Source organism: Chiloscyllium punctatum, chromosome 26 (assembly GCF_047496795.1).
Source record: "Chiloscyllium punctatum isolate Juve2018m chromosome 26, sChiPun1.3, whole genome shotgun sequence".
Classification (NCBI taxonomy): Eukaryota; Metazoa; Chordata; class Chondrichthyes; order Orectolobiformes; family Hemiscylliidae; genus Chiloscyllium; species Chiloscyllium punctatum.
In genome coordinates this window covers 22,011,571-22,029,259 of record NC_092764.1, presented here as the reverse complement: position 1 = coordinate 22,029,259, position 17,689 = coordinate 22,011,571, and the positions used below count along the sequence as shown (strand labels likewise).

Here is a 17,689-nt window from a genome sequence, read left to right as displayed (position 1 = left end):
CACCCTCTCCAATTTAATTATATCCTTCATATACCAGGGCACATAAAACTGCTCATTACTCAAAAAGTGGTCTCACCAAAGTCCTGTACAACTGCAACGTGACGTCTCAACTCCAGACTCAATGGTCTGAGCATGAAGGCAAATGTGCCAAAGGTCTTTTTTTTATCGCCCTATCTACTTGTGCTGTAAGTTTCAATAAACTATGTACTGAACCTTTGGGTTTCTCTGTTCTTTAACATACCCCAGAGCCTGAGCATTAACTGTTTAAGTCCAGCCCTTGTTCATCCTACCAAATGAATTGTGAAATTAGATACTCAAAACTTAGATATTTCTGGCTGCTTCAACTCATTTGTTGCATCCAAAAGAAATCCAAGGTTCTCTTATTTCTATTTTCTATTGAATGCGATTGATCTCTTTTTGGTAAAGAATTGAATTTCAACTTTATTTATACTTTTGTACAAGTATCAAAGGCATCCAGTTATGTATAGTTATGACTTTAGACACTTAATGGGAAGGTCCTAGCGAGCATTGCTTAACAGAGACCTTGGAGTGTATGTTCATAGCTCCTTGAAAGTAGAGTTGCAGGTAGATTGGATAGGGAAGCAGGCATTTGGTATGCTTTCCTTTATTGGTCAGAGTAGAAAATGTGTCGCTGGAAAAGCGCAGCACATCAGGCAGCATCCAAGGAGCAGGAGAATCGATGTTTCGGGAATGAGCCCTTCTTCAGGAATGAGGAAAGTGTGTCCAGCAGGCTAAGATAAAAGGTAGGGAGGAGGGACTTGGGGGAGGGGCGTTGGAAATGCGAGGGGTGGAAGGAGGTTAAGGTGAGGGTGATAGGCCGGAGTGGGGGTGGGCGCGGAGAGGTCAGGAAGAAGATTGCAGGTTAGAAAGGTGGTGCTGTGTTTGAGGGTTGGGACTGAGACAAGGTGGGGGGAGGGGAAATGAGGAAACTGGAGTAGTCTTACTCCACCAAGGGCATGCAGGTCCTTGGACTCCTCCATTGCCAGACCATAGCAACACAACGGTTGGAGGAAGAGCGCCTCATCTTCCGCCTAGGAACCCTCCAACCACAAGGGATGAACTCGGACTTCTCCAGTTTCCTCATTTCCCCTCCCCCCACCTTGTCTCAGTCCCAACCCTCTAACTTAGCACCACCTTCCTAACCTGCAATCTTCTTCCTGACCTCTCCGCCCTCACCCCCACTCCAGCCTATCACCCTCACCTTAACCTCCTTCTACCTATCACATTTCCAATGCCCCTCCCCCAGTCCCTCCTCCCTACCTTTTATCTTAGCCTGCTTGGCACACTTTCCTCATTCCTGAAGAAGGGCTCATGCCCGAAACGTTGATTCTCCTGCTCGTTGGATGCTGCCTGATCTGCGCTTTTCCAGCAACACGTTTTCAGCTCTGATCTCCAGCATCGGCAGTCCTCACTTTCTCCTTTATTGGTCAGAGTATTGAGGACAGAAGTTGCAAGGTCATGTTGCAGCTGTACAGGACATTGATAGGCCACTATTGGAATATTGCAGTTCTGGTCTCCTCCTTATCGGAAAGATGTTGTGAAACTTGAAAGGAAATCATGAGGGGCGTGGATTGGGTAAATGGGCAAGGTCTTTTCCCTGTGGTGGGGGGAGTCCTTAACTGCAGTCTTTGACTTTGCTTGTTGAACTTGTGTATCTAATTCTCCAATCTTTACTGTCATCGAAGATTATCTCAAAGATTTGTGTTTGGATTCGTGCAAAACGTTTTTCATAAGTTCTGTGGTGGGGCCTCCTGCTATTAGTCTAGGTGAATTAAAGTGATGTTCCCATGCTAAATATCATGTAATTACCTTAAAATTTCTGGTTTCCTCGAGTCAGAGTCACAGAGACATACAGCACAGAAACACACCCTTCGGTCCAACTCCTCCATGCCAACCAGATATCCCAATCCAATCTCGTCCAACCTGCCAACACCCGGCCCATATCCCTCTAAACCCTATCTATTCATATACCCATCCAGATGCCTTTTAAATGCTGCAATTGTACTAGCTTCCACCAATTCCTTTGGCGGCCCATTCCACACATGCACCACCACCCTCTGCATGAAAAGGTTGCCGCTTAGGTCTCTTTTATATCTTTCCCCCCTCACCCTAAACCTATGCCCTCTCTAGTTCTGGACCCCCACCGCAAGGAAAAGATCCATGCCCCTCATGATTTTATAAACCTCTATAAGGTCATCCTTCAGCCTCTGATGCTCCAGGGAAAACAGCCCCAACCTATTCAAACTCTCCTTGTAGCTTAAATCCTCCAACTCTGGCAACATTCTTGTAAATCCTTTCTGAACCCTTTCAAGTTTCACAACATCCTTTCGATAGGAAGGAGACCAGAATTGCAATGTTCCAACTGTGGCCTAACCCATGTCCTGTACAGCCGCAACATGACCTCCCAACTCCTGTACTCAATACTCTGACCAATAAAGGAAAGCATACCAAACACCGCCTTCCCTATCCAATCTACCTGCAACTCTACTTTTGAGGACCTATGAGCATGCACTCCAAGGTCTCTTTATTCAGCAGCACTCGCTAGGACCTTGCCATTAAGTGTATAAGTTCTATGAAGATTTGCTTTCTGAAAATGCAGCACCTCTCATTTATCTAAATTAAGCTCCATCTACTTCTCAGCCCATTGGCCCATTTGATCAAAATCCCATTGTATGCGAGGTAACCTTCTTTACTGTCCACAATACCTCCAATTTTGGTGTCATCTGCAAACTTACTAACTGTACCTCTTAAGCTCATGTCCAAATCATTTCTATAAACAATGAGAAGTAGTGGATCCAGCACTGATCTTTGTGGCACTCCACTGGTCACAGGCCTCCAGTCTGAAGAACAATCCTCCACTACCCACCCTCTGTCTTCTACCTTTTGAGCCAGTTCTGTATCCAAATGGTTAGTTGTCCCTGTGTTCCATGAAATCTAACTTTCTCCCTTGGGGAACCTTGTCGAATGTTTGTGGGGAGAATTAGTACTCGCACAATTGTGTTTTATTTTCTCAAAAACTGCAACATGCAAGATTCCATAAATACCTTTTTTAGAAATAGAATCAGTGTGAACATTGGGGCACTGGCAGTCTCACACAGAGCACCTCACACCTTCAGTGCATTTTCCGAGACGACGTGGCACCTGTTGTTAAAGTTCACTTGAGAATGTAACATTTTTATTAAAAAGTTCTGGGATTTACATATGAAAGAACGGAAACCAACATGGTCATGCTAAAAGACGAGAGACTTAACAGACAATCCAGGTCTTTTTCAATATATAATTTCAGTTGCATCACACCGTAAACTTTGGTATAAATTCCATGTCTTATGATCTTACACTCCGCAACCACCTGATGAAGGAGCGGCACTCTGAAAGCTAATGATTCCAAATAAACCTGTTGGACTACAACCTGTTGTGCTGTGATTTTAAACTTTGAAATAACCTGGGCACAGATCAAAGAGATGAAGTCATCTTTTGTTCTGTTCAGTTGCGCTCTTAAATCTCTTTGACCAGCATCCTGAAAACAATAACCATTTGGAATTAATATGCAAACTATTTTGAGGCTGTCATGTTTTCTTTATGTATCCAGTGCTTATTTACAAAGCTAGTTATAAACTGCTGAATCTGCAAGCTGTGCTGATTGTGAGAAGCTCCAGAAATGTCTGACATACCAACAGGCTTTTGGTATGGAAAGAATTGCTTTGAAACAAAACATTGGTGTTGCCTTCTGGCAACCAAAAATAAGATATCTTTTAATAGGTGCACTAGTTTAAATTGAAATCATGTTTAGTATTTCGTGATAAAGTAATGAGTTTCCTCATCAATATGCAAGGACCCTCAGGAAGTCATAAGTTCACATCTAAATAGTGGGTATTAGCTAAATGCATGTGCTGCATAACTTAATTTTTTTTCTGTCCTGTTGCTAATGATTTAGAGTCAGAGATGTACAGCACGGAAACAGGCCCTTCAGTCTAACCCATCCATGCCGACCAGGTATCCCAACCCAATCTAGTCCCACCTGCTAGCACCCTGCCCGTAGCCGTCCAAGCCCTTCCTATTCATATATCCATCCAAATGGCTTTTAAGCGCTGTAATTGTACTAGCCTCCACTACATCCTCTGTCAGCTCATTCCATACACATACCACCCTTTGGTCTCTTTTATATCTTTCCCCTCTCACCCTAAACCTATGCCCTCTAGTTCTTGACTTCCCCACCCCAGGGAAAAATTTTGTCTGTTTATCCTATCCATGCCCCTCATGATTTTGTAAACCTCTATAAGGTCACTTCTCAGCCTCCGACGCTCCAGGAAAAACAATCCCAGCCTATTCATCCTCTCCCTGTCAACATCTTTGTAAATCATTTCTGAACCCTTGAAAATTGCACAACATCTTTCCGCTAGGAAGGAGTCCAGAATTGCACTCAATATTCCAACAGTGGCCTAAACCAATGTCCTGTACAACTGCAACGTGACCTAACTCCTGTGCTCAGTACTCTTTTTCCTTTTAATTTTTAACTCTTGATACTAGAATGAGTGTCACTACAGATATTCAGATGAAAGCTATATTATAATAAACCATTTAAGGAAAATAACCACCAGTTTGCATTGTTGTTCTTTTCCTGCTTTTCAGTTGTCTTTAGTGTTTAAACTACTTGGTTTGTTATTCACTTTGTATATTTTACGTGACCACTACGCCCTCATATTCTTAGCAGTTTATTTCATATGGGTGCTTGGCAATTTCCTATATTAGAAATAATTTGGGAAGTTTTACAGCAACAGAGATTGCAATTGAGAATATCTCGAGGAAGAATGTTTGCATTATGCTGAAGTATATTTTTGATATTCCTAAATTATCATCATATGGTAATGAATGAACATCAAATTACGTTGAGTTTGTAAAGCATGATAATTATTGTGGTTGGGCTTTGATAAGCTGGATGATTGAGTTTCACTTGAGAGTAAATAAGCAACTGTGATTTTTACTCCATCTGTGATCAAGAGAAGAATGTTTGCTCTGGACATGATGAAATGTAAATGGTATTAAAGAAATCAAAAGTCTGAATGCTGGGATCCTAATTTGTGCAATGTTTATTACCTTCAGGAAGGTGCACTCGTTTAAAAATGCTCAAAAGAAAAATATAATCTGTATAGGATTTTGTGCAATTTTTAAACAAACAGCAATTTAGAACTTGTGATTTTAAGCACGTTTTCTTTCCCCTCTGTCATTTGGCTTTGTACAATAATGGAATTTCACATGTTTTTGTGTGAGCAGGCCAAGTGCAAATATTGACATTCTGGGACTTTTTTTTCAAATATAGACATTACACCTGTCTTTACATTTTTTTTTAAAGTGCCAACTGTTTAAAAGGGGGCCATTTTATTGTTTCAAGAATATAGTTCTGGCTAATATATATCAAGAATGTAGTAACTGAATAAATACATAGTGCTGACATTTCTGTACCAAGAATTCCACTACGCACTATGGTGGAGACATCCTATAGAATCTCAGAACCCTGACAGTGCAGATCAACACTGTTCAGCCCATTGACTCTGAACCAACCCTCAAAGAGCATCCCACCTGTTTCCACCCATCCCCATAACCCCATATTTCCCAGGGCTAATCCACTTTGTCTGCACATTCCTTGACACTATAGGGCAATCCACCTAACGTGAACATTTTTGGACTGTGGGACGAAATCAGAGCACCCAGTGGAAACTCACCCAGACATGGCAAACATGTGCAAACTCCACACAGTCACCAACGGCTAGAATCGAATCAGTGTTCCTGGTGCTGAGGCAGCGGTGCTAACTGCTGTACAGCCATGCCAGTCCTATTTTAGATTGTACGTGGGAAGGCAAAACTGAACAGCAGAATGAAAGCTTTATGCTGGATTGGAATGATAAATATCTTTTTAGGAGGATGCAATTTGAAGTTCAAAGCATATATGAGAATTTTTTATTTCACAGATTAAATTAAAAGCCATGTGCACACTTGATGGCAAGTGTAAAATGTTAAGTGATTACTAGGAACATGATATCTAGTTATGGAGCTTTCATAATTCTTAGTCAGTCATGGTTTCTGAGTTTTTCTATTTTATATGGAGCCTAGATTCCTAATATTAGTAGGATCGGCTGTTTTATTCTGGGAACAAGCGGGGAAGTAGTTAATATATATTTTTGCCAGTGTTTTTCAGCAAAGCATTATGCAGCTTTAAAAATCATTGAGAGCACCAGGAGGCACTTTACCCCATCATTCACAATTAAAGGAGGAAGCTGGAGTGTAACTGTTTTTGTCTACCTTTGCCTGTCAAAATTTTAAGGCATATCTTTTAAATTATTGTTTCTAGATTGGAATGCTCTTGTAACTTAGTTATACTGTAAGATAAATTAATAGCAAAGTAATTTAAACTGTAACAGTGTTAAATTGCTGGTACTTCAAGCGACTTTTTGTATTCTTAATTTAGTTAACTTGCTTACTGCTTTGCCCTATAATTGGGTGAACCTGCTAGGGTGATTTCCAAGATGCAACTGTCCATATTTCAGTGTCAAGAATGCAGTATGCATGAGTTCAGACACCATTTAGCATGGAATAATCTGACAGTATACACTGTCCATTATGTATACTTGCATCATTCTAATATAAGCCACTGGATAGAAATCTATAATAGGTCATCTTGCTTCAATTCCCTCTGTCAGGAGGTCAACGTTAGTACCAGTGCAGTGGCTGAAATCAGCTAATTCTGAGCAGAAATCAATCATGGCGCTTGATATCACTTTGTATTGACTGTGGACATGAATTTTGAATTGAATTATCCCTTGCAATGTTGAAATAATTATTCAAAGTTGATGAAATGATTTTAAAGTTGTTTCAGTACAGTTTTAGCAGTGTGTTGGTGTGGGAGAAATAATTTATAGTTCATTGTGATTCTGGTATTTTCAAAGTGATCTATTCATATAGTGGCGAAAGAAATTTGCAAACTAGACTGAACCTGCTTAATAAATTTGCATTTGGCTGAAAGATAACTTTCATATGCATCATCCTTCACTAATAGTACATTGTATATTTTAGTACAAATCCATTAGCCTTTCCTGGCATCATATAAGTATTTATATTACATCTTCATTTTTAAAAAAAGTTATTTTGGGGACTGGTGGAATGTTCTTTGCAATTTTATATAATGATAAAAGGTCCTATGAACTCTCCAATCGCACACGAACAGTATTAAGGTACAGAACATAGACCAGTACAGAGTAGGCTCACCATGTTTGTGCTGACCGCGACACCATTCTAAAGTAATCCCATTTGTCTGCCCATGGTCTGTATCCCTCTACTTCCTGTCTGTTCATGTGTTTTTGTCTAAGTGCCTCTTAAACATTGCTCTTATCTCTGTTTCTGTGACCACTCCAGGCATCTATTGCCCTCTTTAAACAAAGCTTTCCATGCGCATTTCTTCTGAACTGTTGCCCCCTCTCACTTTAAACCTTACACCTGTTAGTATTTGATATTTTCACCCTGGAAACAGACTCTGGCTATCCATCCTATCCATGTCCGTCATAATTTTATTTCTGAGGTTTAGTACAGTACTCAATCTCTACATGCATCATCTTAGTCCTTGGTTGCTAGGATTCGTCATGACTTTATAAGTAGGGTTAAGGGCTTCTGGGGTTAATCAGTGGTCTGTCTGGGTCTTCCATTGGAGATTTCACAGCTGCCTAACATTTTCAGCCCTTGGTGTTCATGAAAGTAAAATGCAGATAATACCAGCTAATGCAGCATGTTACCATGCTGCCATTGCAACTTAAAATTGGTCACTCTGCAATGTCATTGCACCAAGCTGCCTTTTCTTCTTTTAGATATATCTGACATGATTCTTTTCACATTCTGTCTCTAGCCACCATTTAGCAGAAGATTCATTACAGTCTCGTATTGGTATGAGACATTGCCAGGTTTTCAAGTTATCTAATGCTATATTGAATCTTAACAAAAAAAAATGAAATCAACCTCAAGATATTTAGTGAATAAGTTTGAACGTGTCTGACTTTAAATCTGGCAATACAAGATATTTCTGCTCTGCGCACTGGTCTGTATGTGGGTAAGACCAGCACACTGGCTGCCATTAAATTCTCTAAGGAGTGTAACTTGGTATACCAACTTTAAAAGGAAACGTACATATACTACTGATGTACTACCAGTCTGTCTAACTTAGCAAATCTGGGCTGTTGGTGAGGTCGGTCACAAACGAATGCCCTGATGAGGGCAGTTTTCCCTGTAATGTGCTGGACTTTTTAACCCTGATAGTTGTGCATTCCATGGTGGGTAAACGAAATGTACTGCCACTCCAGCCCACAAGCAGAGATCTGGTAGATGCCCATGACAGGAATTAATGTATGAAAGCCATGCCTGCCATTAGTCAGGTGGGATTCAGAGCCAAAATTCACTCTTCAGTTCCTGGAATTTGAAAGCATTTTAGGACTCTTCTATCCTGTAGCATTTTCATCAAATCTCCTCTCACTCTTCATGTCTCCCTCTGGCTTGACCCATTAGTGTCCCAGTCTCTCAGCCTCTCCACACTTCTGCTTACCACTTCCTTGTCCAGAATGCTCACTAAGCAAGATATTTGGGATGGAGGCAATGGCTTTGGGAAATTTGAAGCATGATTTGGGGGCCATTTAATACCACTTGTCTAGTCATTCTGCTGTGGCTGGTTCTGTAGAACCTTTGAAATGAAGATTGACTCCCAAAGACATTTGACACTTTAAGAACATTGCTTTTCAAAGAGATTTGGGAAAGGTTTAGATTTCTAAACCTGATATTAAGCTAGGGAGAATAGTGAATAGTGAGGATGATGCTAGGCCGTTTCAGAGGGGCATTGACAAGTTGGCCAAATGGGCAGTCACCTGGCAGATGAATTTCAATATGAAGAAATGAGGTAATGCATTCTTTAAGAAACTTGGAAAGTCAGTACAGACTCAATGTACAACTTTGAGGGACATCTAGGAGCAGAGGGATCTTGGGTTCACTTGTATAATTTTTTTAAAGTGGCCAGGCAAGTTGAAACAATTATAATGAAAACTTATGGGTTTATAAATAGAGGCGTACAGTGTAAAAGCATGGACGTGATGCTACACCTCTAAAAGCCATTGGTCAGATCACATTTGGAGTATTGTGTTCAGTGCCTTATTTAAGGAAGGATATTAAAGCGCTGGAGAGCATGCAAAGGAGGTTTACTAGAATGATGCAAGGAATTTCGAATCAAGGCAAGGTTAGAGAAATTGGGCTTATTGTCCTTGGAGTAGAGAAGATTAAGAGCTGGCCTCATTGAAGTGCTCAAAATTATGAGCAGTTTTTACAGGATAAAGAAGGATGTTCTGTTTCTATTAGTTGGTTTGTCAGTTGCTCGAGATCACAGTTTCAAAATTGTCAGCAAGTGAGATGAGGAGAAACTTTTAGACTCGGTAGTTAGGATTTGGATTGTGCTGCCTGGGAGAGTGGTGAAGATGGATTCCATAAATGGTTTCAAGAAATTTGATAAATTACTGCTACAGAGGTAGGGCTGGAGAATTGAAACTTGTTGGGTAGCTCTTTTGGGAGCCAATATAGGTACAATGGGTTGAAGGTCCTCCTGCTTGTAAACCTCTAATTCTATGATCTCAAAACAATATTGAAAAGGTTGTGAGGTTGTCTCATGGAGCATTTTAAACTGTACGTACTTCCGTATACTAGCTCTACAAAATTCACTTTGGTCATTGAGTGACAGTTTAGTTTAAAAATTGTGAAATTTTATATTACAGTTAAACTCCATGAATATTAAATAAAAATATTTTAGGTGAAATAAATGTCATTGCTTTTGTAAAAGCTACCTCAACAACTGTTCTTAATCATTCTTACCACAGTTCTCTCCTTGCCAGTTCCTGGATGTAGTTTTTCTCCTTTAATGTTCGTTTAACTTACATAGAAACTGTTTCTGACTTCCATAGTCCAGTGCAAAAAAAACTGTTTAAAGTTAGAGACACTTCACCTCTGATTATATTTGTGAAGTGAAGAAATTAAACAATCTTCCTCTCACTACTTGTAGCAGTTTTAAGTAAAGAAATCACTCTGAAGTGAAATAAGTTGCCTTTTACAGCTATCAATTTTATGAACAAACCTATTTAGCTGTTTGAATTTTGACCTTGACAAATTGAAACATAACATCCTTGTCTTTAGCCACCGCTACTAATTTGACTTATCAGCTGACTAAAGTACAAACTACGATATGAAAATGAATGGTCATGTAATAATTTATGCTGCATTTAAAACCGAGGGGTCATGAGTTCAAATAAGACCATAAGACATAGGAGTGGAAGTAAGGCCATTTGGCCCATCGAGTCCACTCCACCATTCAATCACGGCTGGGCATTTCAACTCCACTTACCCGCATTCTCCCCGTAGCCCTTAATTCCTCGAGACAACAAGAATCTATCAATCTCTGCCTTGAAGACATTTAACGTCCCGGCCTCCACTGCACTCTGCGGCAATGAATTCCACAGGCCCACCACTCTCTGGCTGAAGAAATGTCTCCGCATTTCTGTTCTGAATTTACCCCCTCTAACTTTAAGGCTGTGTCCATGGGTCCTAGTCTCCTTGCCTAAGGGAAACAATTTCCTAGTGTCCACCCTTTCCAAGCCATGTATTATCTTGTACGTCTCTATTAAGTCTCCCATTAATCTTCTAAACTCCAATGAATACAATCCCAGGATCCTCAGCCGTTAGTCATATGTTAGACCAACCATTCCAGGGATCATCCATGTGAATCTCCGCTGGACACGTTCCAGTGCCAGTATGTCCTTCCTGAGGTGTGGGGACCAAAACTGGACACAGTACTCCAAATGGGGCCTAACCAGAGCTTTATAAAGTCTCAGTAGCACAATGGTGTTTTTATATTCCAACCCTCTTGAGATAAGTGACAACATTGCATTCGCTTTCTTAATCACGGACTCAACCTGCATGTTGACCTTTAGAGAATCCTCGACTAGTACTCCCAGATCCCTTGTACTTTGGCTTTACGAATTTTCTCACCGTTTAGAAAGTACTCTATGCTTTTATTCTTTTTGCCAAAGTGCAAGACCTCGCATTTGTTCACGTTGAATTCTATCAGCCATTTCCTGGACCACTCTCCCAAACTGTCTAGATCCTTCTGTAGCCTCCCCACTTCCTCAGTACTACCTGCCTATCCGCCTAACTTCGTATCATCTGCAAACTTCGCTAGAATGCCCCCAGTCCCTTCATCCAGATCATTAATATATAATGTGAACTATGGTGCTATGGTAAATTTAAAATTGAGATTTGCTAAATTTGATTTGTGGATTAGCATTTTACCATATCCATTACTTGGGGTACATTCATTCTTACACACCTGTGATAGCTCAAATATAGATTTTGTTTACACTGGTAATGCATATCTGTGCATTACCTTGATATTGGTACACATTCTGCACATAGATGGGGAAAAAAATATTACAGGGAACATTGGGCATAAGCTGATATTAATTTGTTTTTGCTTCAAATTGCACGTGAGAGAAACAGTTTAGTAGATCATGTAACTTGATTTATTTGAATACTTTTATCAGTTGGTTATTGTGTTTAACTTTATTACTTAACTTTGTGAGAAGTAACTCACTGAATCACTTTAAATCATCCTGAAGATGGATTAAGATGTAGGTAAATATAATTATTTTGTTTAAGGCCAGTAACGCTGCTTGCTGGGTGAAATGCAACCTGGTCAGCGTTAGTTTACCCCAACTTTACAATTTATTACTGCATGGATTTGTATTCTGAGGCACAGAAAAATGCAGTTTCTTTTGAAGTACCTGATTGCGGTCCTGCTGGCAACAAACACTACTTGCAGATGCTTTGATTTAACTTTTACACTCATTCACTATGGATGTTTCTGTACAACGGATGTTTCTGTACAACAGATGTTAGGACCATAGTTGGAAGAGTTCAGCTGGTCTGGTAGCATCCGAGAAGAGAAATCACAGTTAATGTTTCGTGTCTGGTGAACTGAGGAACGGTCACCGGACCCAAAAATTAACTCTGATTTTTCTGCACAAATGCTGCCAACCTGCTGAGCTTTTCCAGCAACTTCTGTTTCTGATTTAAAGCATCCACATTTATTTCAGTTTTTAGAACCATAGTTTCCTTGAAGTGCAAACACCTACTGGGAAAGAGAAAAATAGTACTTTATACATGCAACATATAGTCGTTTAATTGATATCTGATGCTTTCAAATCGCAAAGGAACAAATATTTTTAGCCAGAGACTAATAAAATTAGAATCTGTAATCAATGGGCATATGGAGGATTTTAAAAAAAGACACATGTTATAACTTTTGGCATTTTTACATTTTAATCAAATAAACCTGAAGTGACTGCCTGCTGCCCATCTAGACTTGGGACAGTCGTGCTGCAAGAACTTTGGGCACAATGCTGTAAAGCTGCTTGAAGTTGACTTTACCAGTTTCCTCATCTCTCCTCTTTCCTTCCTCCCCCCCCCCCACCTCATCCCAGATTCAACCCTCCAACGTGGCAGTGTCTTATCTGTTCATCCTCATTCCCACCTGTCCGTTCTACACTCCTCTCTGACCTATCATTATCACCCCCTACTTAATCAGCCACCTTCCCTTCCCCCTCCACGCCCTACTTGTCTCCCAGCGCCCCCCCCCGACCTGTGCTATTCCAGTGCCACAACTTTTGACTCTGTAGTTGACCTTAAGTGAATCAAACATTTACATTAAATATGTGCCACTCACTATTCAAAAATTTGAGATGCTGGTAAACAAAACTAAGCATTCATTGTGCACTTTCCTTGTATGCTGTGTTGCATTGATTTCCCAAAGTATCTTTTCGTACAAGTTTTGACATGGTTTGTCTTTGCTTGAATGACTGTTTTAGCTTAGAGAGCCAACATAAAATGCCCAGACAAAAGTTGGTCAGTCCTGTTTTGTGAGGATGGAGTCCTTACAGTTTTTGCAGGTACTGGGCTTTGTTTAAAAACTGCTTGGAATAATTTAACTTCTGTATATAGGGGGAAAACCCTCTGTCGTGATGCTAAAATTTGTTTGGAGAAGTTATCTTGCAAGTTTCAATTCTAGATAGAATTTACCATCACACTCAGAATTGTCATGCTGTAGAAGTAGTCTGTTCTGATGATGCACGTTTCTTCAATGCAAATTGGCTTTAATGCAATTGAAGAATTAAGACCGTTATTTGTAGAATGCAAACTTTCCTTACCTGTATTGGCTATATTTGTGATTTCTGGTCCCATTGGTTTAAGTGGTGCTGCTATTATGAATTTTCTTAACTCTGGATCGCCTGAGTGTTTGTCAGAACAGACTGCAGCTGTTTAGTCCATTGTGTCTACACCAGCTTGTGAGCATTTGACTTTTACCAGTCTATTACCATTTTCCCCTGGAGCTCTGCACAGATGTTTTGGTTTAGTTTTAACTTCTACAAGACTTCTGTTCTATAATCCTTAGATGTTTGACTGGATATGGTAGTTTTTGTCTTATGTTTAAATTCAAGAAGTTGTGGAAGAGTGTGCAAAAACTTAATTTTAAGGCAGTCTTGTGCAGTTTGCTGATAGAAAGATGCATTTGAGGAGGAGTGAAATGCTGATTTCAGTGACACTATTTCTAGACTATCAACTGTTATGCACTAAAATCACAGATTTGCCCAAGAACAGGAAGGCTGTTAGGGTGTAGTTGTAGGGTGTAGACCTCTGAGCCAGTAGGCCTGGGTTAAAGTCCCATCCTCTGTAGGCATGCATCATAAGGTGTCTGAACAGGTTGACTCAATATCTAGGTTGTTAGAAATTGCCTTGCTTTGAAGTACCTGATTGATTATCATAACAGAAATAAAATAGTGATAAGGTTCATAAATCCACCACTCAGGCCATTCAGAAGTGTTACCTAAGGTGAAACTACAAGTTACTGATCCAGAATTGGGATTGAACTGTAGGTCTCTCCATGGAAGCACCAGCTAAATTTGCTGGAAGATTTTTCTTGTCTTTGTGATTTTATCACAACTGAAGAGAAAATTTGAAGTATGGTAATACTATACTTTGTAAAATATATAATATATATATATAATTGTATTTATAAAACTGACTATAAAAAAATCTAATCAGAATGTTGACTATTATTGACTATATAGCATGTCAGTTTTGAAAGATCCTATTTCTTTTCATTGTCCCACAACATTTTCCTTTCTCTTTTCAGTTGTCTATCACCATGGAAACAGTGCAACTGGTGGACATTACACTACAGATGTCTTCCATATTGGTCTTAACGGCTGGCTGCGCATTGATGACCAGATAGTGAAAGTGATAAATCAATACCATGTTGTGAAGCCCTCTGCTGAACGTACAGCCTACCTCCTGTACTATCGCCGAGTTGATCTGCTGTGAACTGTCACTGTACTGTTGCTCTAGCATCTCACCCTTCAGAGCACCAACTGTCAGATAAACCCTTCCCTCCCTCATTACAATTTTTCAAATCCACTCTCGTAACTTCAGATTAAAGTTTAAATGGGGAAAAAAACCTGGGGATGTGCACCAGCAGCAAATCTTGTAGATTTATGTCTATGTGACATCTTTCATAACATTTTAACTTCATACAAATCAGTTGCTAATGTTTTTGCTTTTGATAATAGGTAACACTTGAGCCCATGGTTTTGGGGGAGGGATAAGTGTTCCATTGTACTGAATGCTTTGGTGTTTTAATGAGAAAAACTTGCGTGTGTGATTACTGGGTGTTGAGCAGCAGTAGAATGCTGACAGTTTTTTAAAAAAAGCTTAATGAAAATGCTTAAAACTGCACGTTACAAAATAACATGCAAATCCACATTTGAGGTTGAAATATTGAGACTGTGTAGATGGGTGATTGTAACCTTAATGCAGCTACTAAGACTTCTGATTGCAATTATGCTTCTGTGTACACAATTGAAACTTGATATAAAAGAAAAGATGATTGATATAATTCCATTAATGGTTCAGTCTGGCTTTGTTTACTTTGTGGTTTTGCTCTTCTCTCATTGTTGAAATGGAGCTGTAAACAATTTAGTGATAATTAGAGAAAATTGAGTTTATCACCCATCAGTTAATAAATTCATTTCAAGTTCTTTAAATAACTGTTTGGGCGTGAATTGGATGCAAGATCACAATGGTGCAAAGAAAGTTGACTTGAACAGTCTGTTTCAGCTTTCCCAGTATTGGTACCAGGAAATGGTTAAAAAACAATTTAAAACCCTCTGCAGTTCTAGAATTTCAAGATAGTTACCCATTCAAAAACATTTAGACAAATCACCTTTTGATATTGTTTACGCAACCTTAATCGGACTGTAACTAAAACTTCCCTGTGAAACTTTACTGTAATTAAATGCTTTTTTGCTAATTATAACATTCTTACAAACTTGCAGTTAACTGACAACTCATTCCACTATTGATTGCCACACAGCCATTTTCGAGATCTTGCCAACTTATTCCCATACCAGTGGAATTGGTTGCTTGTTTGGGTCAATTAAATGTTGCCACCTGTCCAATAGGCTAGTAGTAATCTCATCAAAAGTCCTCATCATTACCATACTTTTGTCAGCTAACAGTTTGAATTAAAGTGCACCTGAATTTTAATGAACTGAGTTCTTACTACTGCCGTAAGAAATGTGTCTCAACCCATTAGGCTGTGGCAAATGTTTTTAGTTATTGGTTTGAGGATACCGGTTTCTGTTGGGATAGAGGGTAGCTGGTGCTGGGGACTTAGTCTCTGTTTTTTAAAAACTTCTTTCCATGTTTGGTTGCCAGGGATTGATAGACAGCTATCTGCAATTTTTGCTTGATCTGTTTAGTTCATGCATTCAAAGACTTATTTTCCCAATCTTTTTAATCTTTAACTTGTGCATTCCCTAATTAAAGACTTTCCCCAGTACCTTTTAAGTTCTTTCTTAAATGACCAAACATGGCTGACATTTTAATGTGAGATATTTTCAGAGCTTTTTAAGAACTATACATACGTGGTAACCAAATGATTTGCTTTTAGATTCTGTGAACTTGATCTTGAGTTAATTTGTTGTCTTGCAGATGAAACTACCTTGAATAAAAGTCTATTACTATGAAATATTGCAACGTGTAATCTGTTTAACCAAGAAGTTTGCCCCATATTCTATTTGAATATTCATTTATGTAATATGCTTTATTTATCAAAATGATGGCAAAAATGGTTCCATATTTGCACAGTATCTGTTGCTTGCTATTTGAAGTTTTAATCCTGCATATGTTACAATAAATTCAGTTATAACGTTTTTTAACCATTTCTTGGTTAAATTGTGTGGTTAATATCAAACCTGAAGATTGAATAATATTAAAAGTTGTACCTAAGATAAGTTTAAAGTATGATTTTGTTCCTCCCATTAACTTGATACCGTTCCCATTTTCTGATTTTTGACCTGAGCAAAATGCCTAAAAATAGTAGATTAGTACTGTTAGTTAGAACTGGTTTTATCAAGTTGCTCAAAGTAATGCATTATATTACCAGATGGACTCCCATCTATTGACCAGGAATTTACAAAACTTTCCCATTTGGGGAGACGGCTGATAAAGCTTCAAATCACAATTAGAACCAGTTCAGTACCACAAAACCAATTGCACCTCAGCAATGATTTACTTAAGTAATTTTAGCAGCCCAGTGGCATGCAACAGATGGGTCACTTGGGGGAAAAATTGTTTGTTTTTATGCTTTTGTTTGCTTTAGTTTGGCAGATTGAGGTGAAGTTAAACACACTGTCTGAGGAGCAGCTGCCAGTTTGTACATGGTGCATAATTATTTAGTGGCACTATATGAACTTCATTCATAAAACTGACAGAATTGCTCTTCAGTTCTTGGGATAATGTTTGATTTGGCTGTACAGCCTTGGAAACCAAGCAAGCAACAAATTTGAACTGAATTAAAATAAGGTGAATGTGTTTTTCCAGAAGTCTTAATTTTATAATTATGTCTAGTTCCTTCATCTGTTTTTATTTAGACTTGAGTTTACTAATATGCCAGGAGATGAAGTAGAATATGAATTCTCATTTTTGAGTCTTGTACAGCCAGATGAACCTTTGTGACTAAGCTGAGGTACAATAACTGTCCATTGGCATTCAGTTGGGGTCGCAACTTGATTCACATGTGCTAGGAACTCCCTGTATTCACCCAGTGGACCCTGTCTTTGTGAACAAAGAACATGTGCCTTTTCAACTTAAACACAAGCGGATCATCCACCCTAGTGTATTCCTCATGGCAATGTTGTTGAATCAGTCAAGTTGTCTGGTTTGAATTTAAACAAACACTTGGCAATTAACTGTTCCCTGGTGCATCCCTGTGGAAAAGCCTCTACCAGTCAGAGTCTACTTGCCTTCCAATCAGCACCCTCTTCTCATGCAGTATAAGTTGTTATTCCCATTAGAATCTTGCATTTTTGCAATCCTGTCCTGATGTGCAAGATGGAAAGCTTCAGCAAAATGTTTATATTTTCAGCAGTACCTGAACTGAAACTGTTAATTTCAATGATGCAAGTGAGATTCACCATAAATGCATTGACTAACTTGTCATGCAATTGAGTTTAGAATAATGGTGACGTCATCATTGTTTACCATA

At 39.1% G+C, this 17,689-nt stretch overlaps 1 protein-coding gene across 1 annotated transcript in view; it reads left to right on the top strand.

Annotated features, from left to right (window-relative positions):
* Positions 1-16,364, top strand: part of usp10 (ubiquitin specific peptidase 10) — a 73,587-nt gene extending 57,223 nt beyond the window's left edge. The window contains exon 14 of the mRNA XM_072595931.1: positions 14,279-16,364. Within this exon, the coding sequence (XP_072452032.1) occupies positions 14,279-14,466 (188 nt within the window). The 3' untranslated portion in view covers positions 14,467-16,364. The remainder of the gene's footprint in view (positions 1-14,278) is intronic.
* The last annotated feature ends 1,325 nt before the right edge of the window (positions 16,365-17,689 follow it).